The sequence below is a fragment of the Electrophorus electricus genome, chromosome 25 (assembly GCF_013358815.1).
Source record: "Electrophorus electricus isolate fEleEle1 chromosome 25, fEleEle1.pri, whole genome shotgun sequence".
Lineage (NCBI taxonomy): Eukaryota > Metazoa > Chordata > Actinopteri > Gymnotiformes > Gymnotidae > Electrophorus > Electrophorus electricus.
This window is the reverse complement of record NC_049559.1, coordinates 3,833,090-3,853,499: the sequence shown is the minus strand read 5'-3', so window position 1 is coordinate 3,853,499 and position 20,410 is coordinate 3,833,090. Positions and strand designations below refer to the sequence as shown.

General features: G+C 40.5%; 1 protein-coding gene across 1 annotated transcript in view; it reads right to left on the bottom strand.

Annotated features, from left to right (window-relative positions):
- The window catches only part of dnah7 (dynein, axonemal, heavy chain 7), an 83,251-nt gene that overhangs the window by 577 nt on the left and 62,264 nt on the right, over positions 1–20,410 (bottom strand). Inside the window, exons 55-65 of the mRNA XM_027010040.2 lie at positions 15,288–15,464; positions 14,334–14,495; positions 13,659–13,859; positions 13,260–13,421; positions 11,723–11,908; positions 10,969–11,106; positions 9,583–9,813; positions 7,539–7,691; positions 5,331–5,508; positions 4,620–4,723; positions 1–2,545 (exon numbers count right to left, since the gene is read on the bottom strand). The exon at positions 1–2,545 is cut by the window's left edge and continues 577 nt beyond it. Coding sequence (XP_026865841.2) covers positions 2,339–2,545; positions 4,620–4,723; positions 5,331–5,508; positions 7,539–7,691; positions 9,583–9,813; positions 10,969–11,106; positions 11,723–11,908; positions 13,260–13,421; positions 13,659–13,859; positions 14,334–14,495; positions 15,288–15,464 — 1,899 coding nt within the window. The 3' untranslated portion in view covers positions 1–2,338. The remainder of the gene's footprint in view (positions 2,546–4,619; positions 4,724–5,330; positions 5,509–7,538; positions 7,692–9,582; positions 9,814–10,968; positions 11,107–11,722; positions 11,909–13,259; positions 13,422–13,658; positions 13,860–14,333; positions 14,496–15,287; positions 15,465–20,410) is intronic.

Below are 20,410 nucleotides of genomic sequence, written 5' to 3'. Positions count from 1 at the left end.
GTGATTCGTGTAATTCTAGTGTATTGCATTAATTAGGTTTGCCAGAAAATATCAATACACAAAATGTCAGTTTATGATTGCTCATACTTAACATACTGTACATTTTGAAAACGTTTTTGATTGCTTATACTTATGCTGTACATTTGGTTTCAAAAAACATTGTCTAATGAATTTTTTTCCATCCTATACTTTTTTACAACTGTAATTATTGGAATCATGATTCCTTGTTTTAAGGGTTTGATTTTCAGCTGTTTAAAACATCGTCAGCCGTATACAATAGCAAAATATTGCTACATACACAGGGTGCATTGCTGGAGTAAATGACTGACATTTTAGCTGACCATGTGACAATTCAAAAAGTCACTTCTCAGATTCCAGAGGTTTGTTGTTTAGTTACACATTTTGACATTTACTTTGACAATCTAAGAAAATGTTCCTTAAAACGGATCTTGTTGAGAAAATCCAATTTCACTTAATCTTTGAATAATTGACCTAATTTTCACTTGTGTAGATGTTTGACAACTTGTATTCAAAACAATGTAACATTCCCTATTAATTTTGTCCCACTGACGACACATTTAACATTTGACTTGCCTGTGTGACTGGTGCCCACCTCGTCACTCCCAGGCTGGTGGGACTGGTTTGTGCTCATGCACTGACTGCACCTCTAGATGCCTGCAGACATTCCGTTGGCTGAGCACAATGAGGTTGTTGCACACCGGCTAGGGTTGGCAGGCACCTTAATCTGTGCCACTTGCACTTATCCTGTCACTGTGTGACATCCATTTATTCATTCACTTCAGTGTAGATCTTGGTCAGTCTCGTACATCAGATGTGCTTAATTTGATCAGAATTTTCGTGAGGTAAATGGAATACTTTCTATTTTACATTCTGCTGCTAAATGGAGGAAGGCTAACACTGAGTGTTTAAACATTTGGTTCATTTTAATTTTACTTTTCATTATTTGTGTAACTTGGAACAATAAAGCCTGTGAGGTCTACTTTTCTTTGGTGCAGTGATCTAAACATAATCTCATGATTTCAGTGCCTAAGATTCAGAAAATGTCAGTGAGATTCCAGATGCAGATTAATCCAAAAAGGTAAATGTGGTTAGGTTAAACAGACTTGTAGAACATAATGAAAAGACGATGAGCTGCCCAAGGATGTTGCAGAGTAAAATGGATGTTTATGTTTGAGTTTGCACTTGAGGTTGGACAGCTAGTTTTTCACTGAGCAGCTGTTTGCCCCAGGGTTTACCTCCAAGACCAAGTATTGGTCTGGTTTCATTTAGTTTGTCCTTTTTTTCTCAATAATTGCTTCTGTTAACAAAACTTGGGTGTATAAATGTTCTCACCACATTTGCCATTCTTGCTGATTGTGTGCATTCCCCCATCAAAAGAGGAAAATAAAGGTTGCAAAAAGTCATTCCTTTGTTACAGTGATTTTATGTAAGCTGCAAGTCATTAGTCACAGTTTGTCAATGTCAGCCTAACAGACCTCAGATCAGTTCTCATTGTACAATATGCAAGACATTAAGTACCTGTTTTGTCTAAAGTGCATGTTTGCCATTATTTTATATATATATATCTATATCTCCAATGCCATAACCTGGCACAGTATACAGAAACAACTGTATGGGTTGTAACCTCTGAGGTAAAAGTGGGATGCACCCCGAAGGTGGTGGAGAATTATCCTGGGGGCTTCTAGATACAGACAGACAAAATGGTAATGCCTAACCAGCCAGACACAGTAGTGCAAAACAACAGAAGAGGGCCATAGTGATACATGTAGCAATCCAAAGAGATAGCAACATCAGGAACAAGGAACACAAAAAGCCTGAGAAATACCAAGAGCTGAGAGAAGACCTGAAAAAGATGCTCCAGTAGTAATCGGAGTCTGTGACCCCCAAACTGGGAAACTGGAAGAATGGCTCTGACAGATCCCAGGTACAACATCCCAGATCTCCATCCAGAAGAAGGCAGTCCTGGGAACAGCCAAGATATTGCTACACAGGAAGCTCCCTGGCTTCTGGTAAAGGACCAGGAAATGAACAAAGGAAAAAAGAGAGCCCGGAGGAGACCGATTGGATATCCCAAGTATAATTAACATTATAATGAATGTTATAGATTCATAGGTCCATATGCAGTAAAATACTTCAGAAATGATAGGTTGTAACAGTATTAATAAGGTTGTTTAATGCATGGTGTTATGAAAGGATAGCTAGCAGTATTAATAATAGTGTTTAATACAGTGTTGAGGACGGAGGTATTGATAGTGTTTAATGCAGTGTTGAGGAGGGAACTGTTAACAGTTGTATGTAATGAACAGAGCTAAGGAGGCTAGGAGTTTAGCTGACACAGCAGTGCTACACCACGACGGATCCAGTGCTCAGGAGGCACGGCGGAACTGAGGGTCATAGCGATGACATAGTTTGTGGAGTGGCCTGTGGTCGACAGGGTTCCACGTCTCTCACTGGTCTTATACACAGGAGAGATGTAGCACAGCTGCTGGGGGATGTCCTGCTTCTTCATGGGCTTCAGCCAAATCTACAAAGGTGACAAGTACTAGATATTACACACCTGTAAACCCTTTGATATTATAAACATGTTCTATTTGAGGTTACAATATAAAATCTTGGAATAGGAATGGGTAAAGCAGAAGCCAACATTGTGTCAAATTCCCTCATGGTAAATACCATTATCAAACAAAATAAACCTGTGATGAACATTTAAAGGTTTAAGGTTGAATGTCTCACAGATGATTCAATGACCAGATGTTGTTTGCAGCAATACACCAAAGATATGTCGTAGGTTTTATGAAAATCAATGTAATTTGGGACCAAAAAACTATCAAATTATAGTAGTACAGAAAAAAAAAGAGATAACCCACGTGTTTAATCAGGGGTACAGGCACATCACCCCAAAAATTAGCTCATGGAATAATTAGCAGTCTAAAAAATGTGCACTTTAAAAGTTTATACTACATATAATAAAATGTTCTGTTCTGTGTTGTTGTCCCTTCCTCAAATGCCACAATTAATTCCCCTTAATATCTGACTTCATGCACTATTCATACTCTTCTCTTAATACAACAGTCACACAGTATTTTGTATAAACACTTAATTAGAATCCTCCCAATCACAGTATAAAATAGATAAAACCTTCTGCACTGGTATGAGTTTTACTGAAATGCCTTTGTTATTTTGGAAGTGTCAAGATAAAACTGGGAACATAAAAGCCAAATCGCAAGAGCTCTCCTGGGTCACGCCAAGCATAATTTATCATTCCGATGCTTGTTGTTGCTGGGTGTTTCTCAGGGCTTTTAGGTGTTGTATTGAGAGGAAAAGGACTGCCTCCCAAGAGCCATGGAACAAGGAGTCGGCGAAGCTGCTCCACCGAGAACGACACTGGAGAGACACTTCCTCCCTCATCAGCTGTAGCTATGTGTTTCTGTTATACTGGGTGTTCCAACTAACAACGAACCCAGTGCTCAGAAGACATAAGAAGGGGTGGTGGTGGTGAGGATTAGTTCGGAGAGATTCACACCAAGAACAGGAGGTACATTTGGGAAATTCAGGAGTGGACCAACAATAATAATACAGGGATGTCTAACGTGGTCAGACATTTCAGTAAGTTTATGAGGTACACAGCAACTTTAAATATCTACTCAGACACCGAAGACTGCACAGTGCTGGAGGCTGAGGTGCTTACCGTGGACCCTTGCATGTGCACAAAAGGCTGTTACCACAAATATATTCACTGAAACAGTATTTATAACCACTACCTGACAGACTGAATGTGATAGTAAGAGGCGATGGAGGTTATCGGGTGTGAATGCCGAACGTGGCCCCAAATGTTTAGCAAGTGCACAAGGGATCAAAATACCCACCATTCAATCAATCGATGAGTGCTATGAGAAGAAGGTCTAGTCTGCTAAATGCACCATGCTTTAAAACTTCTGGGGAGCTGAGATTCAGGTCATGTGGGCTCAAGAATATCCTTTGTTGTTTTTGTGAATTGCACTGTGCCCTCTCAGTAAGGAATAAGCACAAAATCATACCTTTAAAGCGGTATCTGGAAAGATATGTAACATACACTTGTATCTCCAGGGTAGCTGGACTGGCTAAAAAATGCACCTCAGGCAACAGATGTGGATTCTCCGTGCATCTCTTTCTGACAGCGTAGTTAATTCACACTGAGTAATCTCTTATCCTTGTAACTTACCCTCATTAGTTGGTGAGAGAACACTGACTTCACCACCAATATCTTACTTTCACAAACTAATTAACTTGATAAATTTAGCAGGGGGTCAAGCTCATTTATTCATTTCACTGTATTTTGACAAATACTCTTGGCAACAAAATCCATTTTGTAGGCCATATTAACAATACTGATATCACAATATCCTGATAAAGTTTATATGTCAGATCACACAGCCATAGGCTAAAGTATGGTTATAAGGGACTATAAGGATCCTCAAAATATAGTAGATATAATCTGTAGAGAATGGTATAGGGACAGTTAATGTTGGATTTGTATGGTCACATTTAACACTAACAGAATACATATACAGTGTAATATGGGTCCTCCGAGAGTAAAATAACTAAGAAAATGGGTTTACCACTGGCATGGTGTCATGTAGGGCTTTGGGGTAGGACTCTGCCAGGAGCTTTGTTGTTCTGTCCCACCGAGCCCCATCCAGGAACAAGCCTCGTATGTAGACCCCTGTGTGAGATGAGCGGACAAACGATTGGTCTCACACACTCACAAACTTAGCCACAAACTTTTAATCCCTTTATAAAACCCCTTCAATTTAACCCAGATACGAAGCCCTTGAGTCTGTTAGTGGATTTAAACAGCTCTAAACCTTTGGTAAACACTTGTTTGGAGCACTCTACTGGCGCACGCACACACACTGCCACTCGAGCTCCGAGTTTGAGGCTGGGGCGTGCTCAGAGACACACGCTGAGGAGGGGCCCCCTCTGGAGGGGCTTCATCATGCACTGATGAAAGAGCAGTAGGGGTCTGATGCAAAGGAGCGGAGGAATGTTGACTCAGATTGATCGCCTGTGGGCGCCGCGAGGGGTTAATGCTGCCTCTCTCCATTCTTATTTCTCTTCCCTTGCTCTGTGCACTCACTTCTGCTTGTGTTTTAGCCTCCCTTCATTTATTTCTCTCTGTCTTTCTTTCTTTCTTTTTCCGTATTCTTTTATTCTTCTCTCTCTCTCTCTCTCTCTCTCTCTGTCTGTCTCTCTCTCTCTCTCTCTCTCTCTCTCTCTCTCTCTCTCTCTCTCTCTCTCTCTCTCTCTCTCTCTCTCTCTCTCTCTCTCACCGTCCTCGGGAGGCTGCTTGTACTCCGTGTCGTCCATGACCTGGAAGTCAAAGCCCAGCAGGTCGATAGGGATTGAGTGTTTGCGTGCGTAGTTCTGCTGACCTCCTGTCAGGAAGGCCTGGGTGAAGAAAAAGCCAGAGATCCAGAACACGGCGGGCGTCCCGTTCTCGTACCATGCCTATACATGGGCAGAACAGCAGGAGGTGAACACCATAGGTCCCACCTCACCCCACCCCAGCACTTTACACTGCTACATTCATATGTGTTACTTCCTGTTTACCTTTTGTGTGCAACACGCCTCTCCCATTCAATCTTCTCACAAACACACTCACAGCATGGCACGAACACTTAAACAGTAGTACTTCAAATACTACCACTGGGTACAATCCAAATTCTCATAATAATAATAATAATAATAATATCCCAATACAATCTACAGAGAGCACCATAATATATAGTATTATAGTGTGAGTCAAGTTTAGATTATATCTAAAGGAAAAATAGCTAAAACTGTAAATTAAGTACACCTTTGTCCATTTTGTAAAGACTGCTTAAAATATACCACTCTTATAGCTTCTTATCCAGAAGACCATGCCATCTGTATAGCTTTGTTTTCTATCCAAGTAATAAAAAAAATACCAGAAAATGGTGAGAAATGGTCAGAAATTTTGAGTTTATTAGTTCATTCCTATGACGCAGTTTGGAAAAACAATAATGTTGCTGAGTTCCATAATCAATGACTGTATCCACTATTATCAAACAAATACAGTATCCATTGATATTAACAACCAAATTGCAGTACAAAGTATAAACATTACATGCAGTGCCTTTTGCAATTCACTGTAGGAGGCTGAAACTTGGACACTGGCATGTTAAAGTATGAGTTGACTGCACTGGCAGATTTGCCTGTGTACATAAGCTGCTCAGAGTAATGTGCTAATGCTCACACCAAAATCAACATCTGAAGCAATACTTCCAGTGCTTAGTGTGAGGGGCTCAGAACACACTGGTGTAGCCCAGGTTCTCCTGGGGTTCTTACTGTGTAATGGAACTCCTTCTGTTCGGACAGGTTGGCAGGTGTGTAATGTGTGCACGATCGATCACTCAGCCAGAACCCCACTGCACTAATTTAGCTGCTAATGATGAAGGGTTTTCTTTGCAGCCTATTAGAACACATCATCATATGAAAAACAAGCTGGCCACATGCTGATTTGCTAATGCTAATATTTCTGAGTGATTACCAAATGGCTAATTGGACTAAGTGTTTGGTGGGCTTCAACTGGATCATCGGAAAGGTGATTATTAAAATGAGTCGTCTGCTAACGTGTTGCTGAAAGTCATGCTCTCCCACTGGGAATACTGGCTGTGCTGTTTCAGAGGCCTTCTGGTTATGGCTGTGAATTTTCCCGAGGTCCCCTCTTTTTGCTCTCTAAAGCTTTCTCTGACACAATACCAAGAACTGATCATTACCAAGAAAATATGCATGTTATTCAAATGGTCTCACTTCTGCACAATGTCAAGCTTTGAAATGGAATTTGAAATGGAATTTTGAATATCCAATGAATATTCAACACTACTCACAGGACCTTCTTGTTAATATAAAACTATTGCATCGTACAAGCCATGCGGCATGAAAGGGGTAGAGAGGAATTTGCACGTTGCGACATGCGATATGACATTAGTCTCAGTGAGAAAATAGGTGTGATACCTTGGAAAGGAACTATTACAATGGGGTTTTTTACCTTTTTTACCTTAAACTAAGCAGTTCTACTAGAAAATAAAGGTTTTTTGTTCTAGTAATGAACTCTGTGTATTTAACCTAGAACCTTCTAGAAGACGTCTTCTCATTTGGCAGACAACCATTATTTCACCTTGACAAAAATAGCAATCATTCTAATTGCGCAGAATTAAATTTGCAGAACTTTTCCAGAATTTGCCATTCTAATATAGAACTCCACAGATTCTTAGAATGTCGGTCATGGGACTTTTTAAAACATGTTTATACCCACATAAACAAAATGTCATACTGCCCCCCTGAGGAGCAGCTAATATGGCACTATACAAAGTTTCATTTAACACAAAAAATATATATACAAATGTATGAATGATTTTTTAAGCTTGTCTACTGGACTATGCAGCAAATAAGATTTCCTCTACTGGACTCCATTAAAAAAATAATGTTTCAACATATCAATGGCCCGGTCTCACCTGTAAAAACTTGAGCCTGTCCAGGAAGTCACTGATGTAGCCTCCCAGTGGCTTCAGACTAGGGTAAGACTTCTTCATCCACATGCCAGGGACGCGCCCCTTCAGGATGCTCGTCACCACCTCCTCTAGCTCTGCAGACATCACCACCAGACCCTGCCAGAGTAAAACCGGCGAAGTCGCCAGACCGAGAGTGGAATCAGCGCAGCCGCAAAGTCGGTGTAGCACACAGGCTCCAGAGCTTCTCAAAAGCAGACAGACGACAATGGTGATAGACGTCTGATCGATCAGAGAACTTCACCGGTGTGATATCCTCCCACTGTGTGTATGCAGATTTACACTCTCTGTGTCCACTGTTTCACTGTGGCTCGGAGCTTGTGTTAGATGATGTAAGTAGGACGCAGATTTTGCAAGTGACAAAGTCAGGCTTTGATCACTGTGTGTGCCACTCCACAAACACCTGAAGGTTTTCGTTTTTAACTGTCTTAGCTTGAATCGTATAACATCTCCATGTGACTACAGATGCTATTTGTGGTTGGTAAAGACAATTTATATCAAAATGTTGCAATAAAGCACAATGATGTGATAAATATTATATTTTCAGTTTACTAGACTTAGTAAAACATTTCCCTAAACAGATGCTTGTAGATTTAAAGATTTATGCCTTCACATTTGCCCCTATGTACAACCTAACATTGTAACGAACTAGTAAGGCTAAGAGTTTGGGGTATCCAGTTGGTGGGAAATCTGATATGTTATCAAAACTAAGATGTGATTTAATTTTCCTTTGAGACACAACTGTTGTTTTTTGCTTCTGTATTCCTGCTGTGATCTATACAGTTTGGATTCCACAATGCTTTGTAAAAAATGCATAAAAACTACCAAATGCATAAGAATACTTGAAAATATCTTGAAATAATAGCACATTAAACACTACCAAAAATGTCCACCTTAGCACACTATCTCTCTATTCTGAAATTTATATTGTCTGGCTGTCTGCAGTCAGTCAAGATTAAAAAATGATACCTGCTTTATCTTCTCCAGAGGAGCTGCTGTTAACAAGCACATAAGAGAAACTGATAATGGAGGAGAGGACTAATGCAAAAGCAGGGTATAAAGACTTAAAAGGAGAGACAGAAAACCATGAAACAAGAGGTGGAAAAGAGAGGGGCTTCGGGGCAGGAGCCAACATGGGAGTGATGGGAGATTAAGGGATTATATTAGGGTTAGATTATGGGATTAGAGTCCACAGTGTTTAAATGAAAGCCTGTGTTTGTGATCAGATCTTGGCGGGTAGGAGAGGAGGAGCATGTTAACCAGGATCAGCGCTGTCAGTCAAACAGCAGGTTCACCTTTTTTTTATGGGAGTGGGCCCAGCATGGGTGCAGAGCAGCAAGAGAAACAGAGAACAGCCCTGCAGCTGGATGGAGCTCCTTTGTTTTGAACTGACAGATGGAACCTTTCTGAGGCAGTCCCTCATATGTAAAGAATACATTTACTTAACAGGAGTGGCATTAGGTAAAGTGGGGCCACATCTGTGGAATTCTCCAAACAAGAAAGCACATGTTAGTAATAACACGCGTGAATAAGTTTGTGCTGGTTTAGGCTGTTGGGACTGGTGGCAGTTGGATTAACATCTTTGTAAACCTTTCCTTTAAAAGAGGTTAAAAAAAAGAGGGGATGGGGAATGCAAAAACATCTTAAATGAATTCCTAACCTCAAACAGATCCAACCATGATTTATTTTCGCAAATGGGAATAAATCCATTTGAACTGCAAATAGATCATGTGGATTTAGCACGGTTGACGGAAGTACATTACATGCTTACTGGATCGCTGTGGTCAGATGCCTACCAAGTGAGAAATTACTGGTAGTCACACTGCAACTTTATCACAGCTGGGCGCCTTAACATAAAGCTGGGATCTCACGTCAGAGCGTGTCTGCCCAGGCTTGATAACTTGCAGAACCCACTGAGCAGGTGGAGAGCCCTCTAATTTGCTCAGCTGGCCTCCCCAGCAGCGGTGCGAATGCACGCAGAGACTCTGACCTTGATGGCCCTCTGGATGCTGCCACAGGAGTGGCGGACGGTGTACAGCAGCCCGTTGAAGCGGCCCATCTCCTGTACTAGCACCGTGTTCATGCTCTGGCTGTAGCTGGTGGGGAAGCGGCGGGCAGCTGCCTCCGTGTCGAAGCTGGCCGGCAGTTTGCTCAGAATGTCGGCTGCCACCTCGCACACCAAGTCATCAGTAGACTTGGCATCTCCGCCGGACATGCGAGACTGGGAGGGGGAAGATGAGGGTGAAGGGCAGGCGTTATGATGCAGTGGTAATGGGCACAATCGCAAGAAGGTAAAAGGCTGTGAGATTATATTGACTTTATAGCCATAAGTTACATTTATTGTTGACAACTTAATTAATGAGCATTTTAAATATCTAACACTTTTTTGGAATATTATACCTGAAAGTGCTGAAAAGGCTTAAAATAATTATGCATTTGGGGAAGATCTTACACTGACACCAGCAGACGTGTTTGAGTTCCTGGCTCCCTCCATGACTTTAAAACACACCCTGAATTTCCAGAATTGCCCCAGAAAGTGATTTTAAACACCCTGATGTATACAGCCTGCTTTCTCTGAAAACTGAAAATTCTGACATTTCCATCAATTTTAACAGTTTCCACTTACTTCGGACGGGCCCTGCACTTACAGTTAACTCTCCCTAGGATATAAAAGCGAAGACAAGAATGAACATGTACTAATTACAGTATGATATAAAGAAAAACACTTACTGAATTGTAGCAGTTGTAAAGAAAAAAAAATTACAAAACAATTTTTTTTTTTTTATGAATACTGTTGTACCAAATGAGCTTTCCCCAAGCTTGAAGAAGTAACTCAAGCTAATAGAATCAAAATATGTTACACAGACATGTTAATTTCTGAACCACGGGTGCTATTTTGGCTAAGAATCTTTTAACCAACTTTCAGCTCTCGTTCAATTACACCCATCAGCCTGGCAAGCCACAGAGCATCATGAGTTGTGTGAGAGCATATCATCAAGCCAACGTAGTTGCCCTGGGCAACAGGCCAGCTGCCCTTCTGGCAAAACAAGAAATAACTGAAATATGACTGGCAAGTCTTCAAGCTAAGAAACCAGAACTCAAATGTTATATGTTTGATTCAGGAAGCAGTCAAATGTTACATTTAATTTAAGAAGCAGCCAAATGTTACACTTTTGATTTCCTTGTGATTCATACTGAGTTGGTAGAAAGGCTAGGCACAATTGAGAGCAGCATTGTGTTATATTGTTTTACAGTGGTATCCAACACCAAGCTGCTCTCCTCATTGTGTTAGGCTACCACACTTAATCTGAGTTTTAAAGCATGCAGACACAGAGAGCCTTCACCGAACCGTCATGACTCCAAGGGAAGCCCGCACCTGCGTGAGCAGGATGCTGTCGAACAGGAGCTGCGTCTCCACCTGGTCCTTGGTGATGTCTGCATTGGCATTCATGCCAAAGATGTCCGGCGAGGGGTACAGGGGCAGAGACTTGGTGTATTCAATGTAGCTGCTATACTGCAAAGGGAAAGGAGCCATATCTTTGATGCAAGTCCAGAAAACCCAGACACTAAATAATGACGTGCACTTAAAACACACTACCCATGAGATTGCTGACATTTATAATAATGACTATGCAAATGAATGCTCATGAATAAAAGATTCCGGGGGAAAATGGCAAATAAAATTGAGCATAGATTATACATGGGCACGCAAATAAATTAGATCGAGGCATTGGCGGCATCCCACTATGCATAGTTATTGAACTTAGAGCTCATAATGATTTTCAGAACTTTCAAGAAAAAAAAAAAAAAAACATGGGCCAAGTAAAACTTAAGTGTTGTTGTTCTGTTTAGTGAACAACATACCTTAGAAATGTGATTGAAATACCATTACAGTGCAGTAAGGAGGTTTTCAGTGCCCTTACATGCAAATGAAGTCACGATTAAATTAAAAAGAAAAGAAAACGCATTAGCATGTGCACAGAATTTTATACAGTATTATCTAAAATTTGATCAATGTTTAAAATTCCTGGCACACGTGATTGACTGTATTTGTGTATTCATTTTGCAAGGCACCATGCATGAATATTATATGTGTGTATGCATGTATGTGTGTGTGCATGTTATCTTACAGCCCCTTCCGGTGGTGAGTAGTAAATGCCACTGGGGTCAAACTTGTAGTGGGGATCTTCAAGGACGGAGGCTGTGTAGAAGATGGAGAGGATGGTGTGTAGGGTCCTGCGGTCCCAGTCGTCTGTAACTCGACCTCCGTAGTTACACTCTCCCGTCATGTAGTGGAGTGCGTCAAAGGGCACCTCCTGCAACCAGTGGCTTAGAGAATCAAGGGTTTGATACAGATGGACCCTCATTTAAAGGACATCTACGGTGGTGAACTCTGGATTTCCAAATGGACTCTTCTTAGGGCCCTAAAGCTTTTAAAAAATAAACTGTCACATAACAAAAAAAGACTTTATGGTTTATGTTAATGTAATATTACTCAAATAAAATTTGTTTGTTCTAACTGATCTAGTTATACATTTAGCTGTTACCAAACCTGTACAAATTGCCAGGGAGGATGTGATTCTCAAACTCTGTATAGTAATAATTTAATTTCAAAGGAAGCTCTGAAATGTACTTGTCATTACTAGTAGACCGTATATCCTCTTAATGTATTTAGAAGCTCAGAGCTGGTTTTTTAAAATATAATTATTTCAAGCCTCCAGAACAGCTCATTGTGTTTTCAATGCACTTACTTAGTTAAACAGAGGTGACAAAACTTTTAGGCTATGACTATTTACACTAGGCATCACCCTCATGTGTATTCTGACAGCATTCTAGCCTGATGGTTGCCTTAAGAGTCTGGCTAATTGTACTAGCACAAGGATTACTTCCATGGAGTCAACAAAACACCCGTGTAAGTCGCTCTAAACAAGAAGGTCTGATAAATGGTATATATGTTAAAAAATAAATAAATAAATAAATAAAACAAAAAATTTTAATTCAGCACAGTTACTAAAATTAAAATAAAACCTTTTTGTCAGCGTCTAACACTGCCATCTTAAACATAGGCTGTGCTTCAGTGCTCACCTATCTCTGTTGTGTTTATGGATTAGAACAGAAAAAAACAACCACCTATCCATGCAGTGTCCACTGCTATTGCACATGAAAGGCCCTTTTCATTATGTCCGGTCATAGTAGGTGACAATTTTGGCGTGGGGGGCAGATATGAGAAGGTGGAGCCGGGGAGGTTGCGATCATGACATTTCCTGCTGAAATTTTCCTTGCTAATGTCGTGAATGCCGCACTCTGCTGCAAAGGAAATGTCAGCAGGTTTTTTGGGGAGTTCTTGATCAGCTTATGCAGAGTGCTCGTTTTGAAAGGAGAGCCAGAAGAGGACAGAGAGGGCCTCTAGAGCTCGGAAAATGTCAAGGGTGCTCCCCTGCCCCCTTTACAGGGGTTTTTGAAAGCAGCCGTGGGGAGTGTGAAAATGAAGTCTGACATGGAGGAGCTGTTTTAAGAGCACATGTAATGAGTGGTTCAACAACCAGGTATTGATGTATGTATGAAAGGAGGAGCACTGTTGGTGTGTGATAAGCTACTGCAAAGAATTGTAAACACTTAGGTTATAGGTTCATTTGGTTCATTTTTACAACGTAAGAGTGTCCTCACGTCATACTGGTCGAGGAACATGTGTAGCTGTTGGACAGAGATGCGCAGGTCGGTCTCGTTGAACTCATAGGGGATGTTCCAGCCCAAAGGGCCAAACTTCCTCCGCTCCTGGATCAGGGCATGGAAGAAGCAAAGGCCATACAGCAGCTTCTTAAAGACACCCTGAAACAAACAAGGGTAGAAGACACTCATACTCAAAGTACCACATCAGCAGACACACGGGGAAGGAAAAAATATACATGATTCCTGCTACTGTTAGTGAAAATCTGTCCATCTGTCTGTACCACCACAGCCTTTCAGTCTTTCTGAATCGTCTGTCATGATCTTTCTGTGAAGGGATCCTCTTTACTGCTACCAAAAATCCCACAGTTCCAATGCATTCAGTGGTTCCACACTTACTGGTTTGGAGCTACTGTTGAAGAACTCAGGGTCGGAGATGGGGTCCATGTAGAGGGAGCCAATGATGTTGGAGCGTAGGCCCTTGGGGGCCTCGTTAGTCATTTTGACACCGTTTTGCAGGACAGCCACGGGGAAGCTGGGTGAGGGGTAACTGGTGAGCCACAGACGAAAGTCTGGGTGAGTGGTGTCCGGATTAAGTTCCTGGACAGAATTTAGATTGGAAAGAAGTTTCACATGGTTTGCTAATTTTTTATTTGTTGCCAAACAATACATGAATAACATAAAACAACCATTTACAAAAAGCTAACACAGATCCACACCGGACAAGCAGTTCAGTTTAACTCAGACTGTAACTATTTCTTCCCTCCAAGTGCCATAACCATCAGTCACCACTAGTTCCCACTGAATAAAACAGCTCTCAGTTCACCCTTGGTGATGACTCTGACTCCTGCCCTAAATGACACCTGCCCCCAGCAGTATCCTACACACTCATTCCAGTGTGGCCACTCCCCCCAGCAGTACCTCACATACTCGTTCCAAAGTGGTCATCCAGGATGTGGCCAGGTGGCAGTTCTGCAGGACCACCCAGGTGCCCTCCTTCACTTCTGCATGGACACTACCCACCAGCAGTACCTCACACACATGTTTCAGTGTGTCCACTCCCCCCAGCAGTACCTCACATACTCGTTCCAAAGTGGCCATCCAGGATGTGGCCAGGTGGCAGTTCTGCAGGACCACCCAGGTGCCCTCCTTCACACCTGTCTCAATCATGTTCATAGCGATGGGACCCTGGCCTTGACCCAGGGACAGTGAGGTCAGCTTGTTTCCTGAGAATCCCTGGTAGCACCAACGAAATAAGATGGCATTAGCAAACAGGGGTCTTGCAACAGTGATGGAATGTGAGTGTTTCACAGATGTCTAAATTGAACACTAGAGTCACAGCCATCCAGCTAAAACTAATATAAATTTGGGTTTTTATTTGGTCTAACTTTGCACACTGGAAATAAAGTTTAATGCCTGAGCAATCTTAATGAATTAATCTCAGTTGGAAAACACAAAATGCATTCACTGCTAGAGATTACACTGTATAATGTGAGCTCAAAACAGGGTGCTTACATGCTGCAGTTCGTCTTGGCTAGAGACTTCCAATCCTAGATCAATTATGCAAAAAAAATCCCCTTTGCCAGAGAACTATGTCTTAACTTAGTTTGCTTTAACTTTAAAGTTCTGCTGTGAATTTTTAATAGGATTTTAAAGGGTGATGACTTGGTGACACCCCAGTGGTTTCAGGGTTGTAAACAGCAATAATAATAGCTCATAGTACCTCATGCATATCACAGCACTTTTTTTGATGCCTGTCTCACTATAGATCCACGAGGTACTCATCTGGTTCTTAAGAGCAAAGAGTATATTGGGTTATTGTAGAAACCAATATAGTCTAAACTAAAAGAGATTGACATTTAGGGCCCAGTGTGGTGACAAATAGAGACCCATAGGGACATTCCCTACATCTTTGTGAAACTGTTTGGCTTACCACATATGATGGGGGGAAAAGGCAGAACATACAGGGATGTTAGAAAAGTAAGCTTGCTGTACACAGAATGACACAAAGTGAACTCAGTCATCTACCTGTTCATCACCAAACTTGAGTAGTGCTGCCATGGGGTCAGACCCTGGTGAGAGGATGAAGATGAGGGGGGCGCAGCAGTGACTGTCCCCGAAAGCTTTACCCAAGTTAAAGGGGGGGACTTCGATAAACTGAACACCCAGGCTGCCTGACACAAACTCCTGCACCATGGGTATGACCTGAGGGAGGAAAGGGCGGGGAGGGGGGTGTCTGTTGAACATGTAACCTCTTTAACCACTGTAGAACATTAAGCATTGAAGAACATTAAGGCCTGTAGAACCAACGATCAATGATACAGAACTAAAAGGATAAGGAAATAACAAACTATCAGGGAAAAGTGATGCATCCGGTAGTGACTGATCTTCCATATTGGTATAGCTAGTGCTAAAATGTTTTTAAATTGGCTCTGTCTGAATTGATCTACTGTTTACTCATTCACTAATCACCACATAGTCAGTTCCATATAGAACAATAAATAGGGTACCTGTAAGGAAGACAACAGACAGAAGTAAAACAACACTAGAAATAAATATATGTGAATTTTGTTGCATAAACTATCTGGAACATCAACAGTAATCAAGTTAGATAAGTGGTACAATCACATCACATTCAAGTAAGGCATTTAAGCGATGCTTTACAACTTCAGATGTGTTATATCATAACTTTAATAATGCCTAGCTCTACACCTACATCCATGTTTACTGAATGAAATACTGCAATGCTTTTTTTTTTTCTTGAGCACAAGCTTCATTTATTCTGATTTGACTCACATTAACATTCTGTGACCGTTACTTTTGGGCTCACCTTTGGTGCCGAAACTGTCAATATGTTTGTTATACTATAGTAGATGTACGTACTACACAAAAAACAGCAAATAAAACTTGTACATTTCTTTTATCTACAGCTTTTGTAATACGGTAGCATTTCTGTTACTGGGCGCTGTCAGGTTCATGAGCTGATGATGTGGCAGAAAGGCCAGTGGCCTACTACATAATATATACAGGTAAGTGTTATTTGATATTTTTAGTGTAATACATATTTCTAATTTCCAAAAGTGGTTAGAAGCTATTTTAATTTTTAGGTTTGAGCTGTTTAGCTCCATTCGCTATCGTTCATTTTGGACTCGTTCGAGGGTGTCTCTAGTGTCTGACAAACGCAGGAGACATTACAGAGTGGTAATCCTCCTTTCTACAAGTTCTCTGCTACACTGCCTGGTCAAAAAAAAAGTCACCACCTGGATTTAACTAAGCAAATAGGTAAGAGCCTCCCATTGGACAATTACTGCATGGGTGATTATGTTTCAACTGGCAACAAGTTATTTAACCCTAACGGATGCAGTGGGTAGCTTCTCATTTGTTAAACAACCATGTCGAAAGACACATCCTGTGGTCATGGAAAAGATGTTAATCTGTTTCAGAAGGATCAAATTATTGGCATGCATCAAGCATAGAAATCTAAGGAGATTGCTGAAACTACTAAAATCGGGTTAAGAACTGTACAATGCATTATTAAAAAGTGGAAGGACAGCGGGGAAACATCATCTTCGAGGAAGGAATGTGGTCAGAAAAAAATTGTGATCGGCGATCACTTAAACGTCTGGTGAAATCAAATCACAGAAAAACAACAGTAGAACTCAGGGATATGTTTAATAGTGAAAGTAAGAGCATTTCCACACACACAATGCGAAGGGAACTTAAGGGATTGGGACTAAACAGCTGTGTAGCCTTAAGAAAACCACTTGTCAGTGAGGATAACCGGCAAAAACGGCTTCAATTTGCTAGGAAGCATAAAGATATGGACTCTGGAGCAATGGAAGAAGGTCATGTGGTCTGATGAGTCCAGATTTACCCTGTTCCAGAGTGATGGACGTATCAGGGTAAGAAGAGAGGTGGCTGAAGTGATGCACCCATCATGCCTAGTGCCTACCGTACAAGCCTGTGGGGGCAGTGCTATGATCTGGGGTTGCTGCAGTTGGTCAGGTCTAGGTTCAGCAACGTTATGTGCCCAAAGAATGAGGTCAGCTGACTACCTGAATATACTGAACGAACAGGTTATTTCATCAATGGATTTTTTTTCTTCCCTGATGGCACGGGCATATTCCAAGATGACAATGTCAGGATTCATTGGGTTCAAATTGTGAAAGAGTGGTTCAGGGAGCATGAGACATCATTTTACCACAGAGTCCAGACTTGAACCCCATTGAGAATCTTTAGGATGTGCCTGAGAACACTTTGCGCAGTGGTCCAAATCTCCCATCATCAATTTTTCTTCTATTTTTATTCTTACAAAATGGTTACTCATATACACACACATTTAGATTTAAGGTCCTTCAATAATAAAAGTTGTGAAACAGCCTGCTTGTACCATCTGTTCTCAATAGTTTCTCGGTATTGATCAGGCACATTAAAGAACATGTTATCTAGAGACCTGACTATTTTGACCTTGTTATGTAGCTAGTTAGCAGACTCTAAACTGGTGCAGGGGGGCTCTTCAACACTTATTTTACAAAGTACAAATGTACAAAGACATGCATCTTTTTGCTTTCAGAGCCATGCACGGCTCAATCCACTGACACTTCACTTTAGAAAAGAGTTTCCAACACTGACACCAAGCAAATGCCCTCCTACAAAGAAAAAAAAATCACTTGGGCTCTTCACCATGCATGTTGGTGATACATATCATCTCAGAAGGTCAATATGACCAAGCTTATTAATGAAAGATTCAATGCAACTGAAAGAGAAACCTCTGGCCTAAATGACAAGATTGAAGCTGTTTTTGCAGGCCTCAAAGCTGTTATGACACAAGTTACTAGTCTTGAGCAGAGCACAGGAAGACAAAACACCCTATCAATGTCATGCAGAGGAGAGTAGGCAATTTGGAATCCTACTCTAGAAGATGGGCTATGAAATCGGAGTCCCTGTTCCAGAATCTGCACAAGACAATGCTTGCATGGAGGTTTTGGGAATTTGCCAAAATGTCTTACTGGACATGGAGGACAAGCTTGTCAACACTTTAGACACTACTGTGCATCACCTTGGCCAACAATAAGGCGGCACAAGACCCAGAGCAATCATCTTACAGTTCACCTCATGTGTCTGCAGGGATACGGTGTGGATGGCTGCTAAGATCATGAGAGGAGAAAGAAGCTCTGGCCTAAGGTAGAAAATGTGTGTGCAGCAGGGAAAATAGTGTATGTCACTGGGCCTACCTTCACTGGGGCTGTTATCATTTAAACTGTGCTGGGTGAGGATGTTTAAATCTAGCTGATTCTTTCACTGTGCAGAAAATAGCTTCGTTAAGTGAATGTCACTATATTGAGTTAGATGTCTGAGGGATAGATCTGTGTGGTGTCTTTGACCTGAAGTCTACTTAAGATGCAGCATTAATACTCACACGTTGCTGTAATAGAAGTGCCATTCCAGAGTTGTGTGAAATCTGAACTGGACAGGCTTATAGAGGAATACTGCTCTGTTTGTTCTGTTTATGTAGAAATTCTTTTCACGTAAAATGAAGTGTCTCATAGTGCTATATCATTTTCAATATAATCACCAATGCTAATTTTTCATCTGTAAGAGTTGATCTTTATACTGATGTATTTTTGTATTGTTTTGTTAAATGCCCAGGTATTAACAAATAATGAATGTCTTTGATCATTTTGATTTTGCTTATGTAGCAAGAAAATAAAGTATCTATAAATAAAATCAGATAAAATAAATAAAAGATAAAAAAAATCCCATTGAAAGCTTGTCTATCTTAGCTGGCTAACATTAGCTTCCTACAGAGAAAGATGAGGCAAGATGAATAATGTTAACATATTATATTTTGAGGTAAAGTAAATTCATATTCAAGTTAAAATTACTGATCCAACACAGTACACTGATGAACTTTAGTGTGTTTCCATCAGAGTCGTTCAGAACACTTTTCCAACAGAATAACTAACTGAGCTAACTAGATGTTAGTGTCAGGGATAACCACAAAAAGCAACTGCATTTTTTCATGAAATGGTGGTTTCAAGATTATTACATCATTAACAATCTAGGTGTAAATTATAAATCAGTGTGTAACATTAAAAACACTATAGAACAATAAGACACCGATTATGGCATTAAAATGCAATGGATATAAACACGCAACAACAAAAAAAACAACAACACACACACACACACACACACACACACACATATATATATATATATATATATATATATATATATATATATATATATATATATGTGTGTGTGTGTGTGTGTGTGTGTGTGTGTGTGTGTGTGTGTGTGTGTGTGTGTGTGTGTGTGTATGTACATGTAAACACAGGTGTAGAAAGGGCAGAAGACTCCTGTTTGTTTTTAACGCTCTTCTCTACACTCAAACCTCACCAACATCCGTCCATATTAGACATCCCTATCCCTGCACCATAGTTAAAACAAACTAGAATACATATCCTAACCATGCTTAAAATACAAAAACGTAGACTAATTATCCTCATCTCTGCACCATAGGTAATATAGAATAATTAGACTAGATATATCCAACTCCACACCATGGTTAAAGAGATGTTGTTGTGTTGTGTCATTCCCTGCCCTTTAACATACTCATATGTTTCGTGTTTCTGATCATTTGTCTATGTATTTCAACCGCTTGTTCATGTGTCTTGGTCGTTGGCTATTTGTCTTGCTTAAGGTATGCTTCATATGTTTGCTCCGCATTTGTGTTTGGATCACCCCTGTACTACTTTCAGTTTTTGTGGCTATTTTGTTTGTATGTAAGTATTGATTTCTGTCTATAAATAAACTGGGATTGCATTGGTATCCAGACTTGGACCTTGCCTTCCATCTGTGATGATATACAACCGATTTTATATCCTAGAAAAGCTAATCCAGGTCAAGATTCAAAATTAAGATTCAGAGTAAATTTTGTTAAACATACGAAAAATGTTTTTTCTTTGACAAACAGCTTAATTCAATATAATCTAAATACTTTAAAATTACATAAATACACAAAGTTAACAACAAATCTGTAATATTATTTCCCTTTTACTTAAAATGATGATCAATACAATGACATTATTTTGGGGGCTACAGATCCATTCCAATTACGGGAGCAAGGAGTGTAAATATAAAAGTAA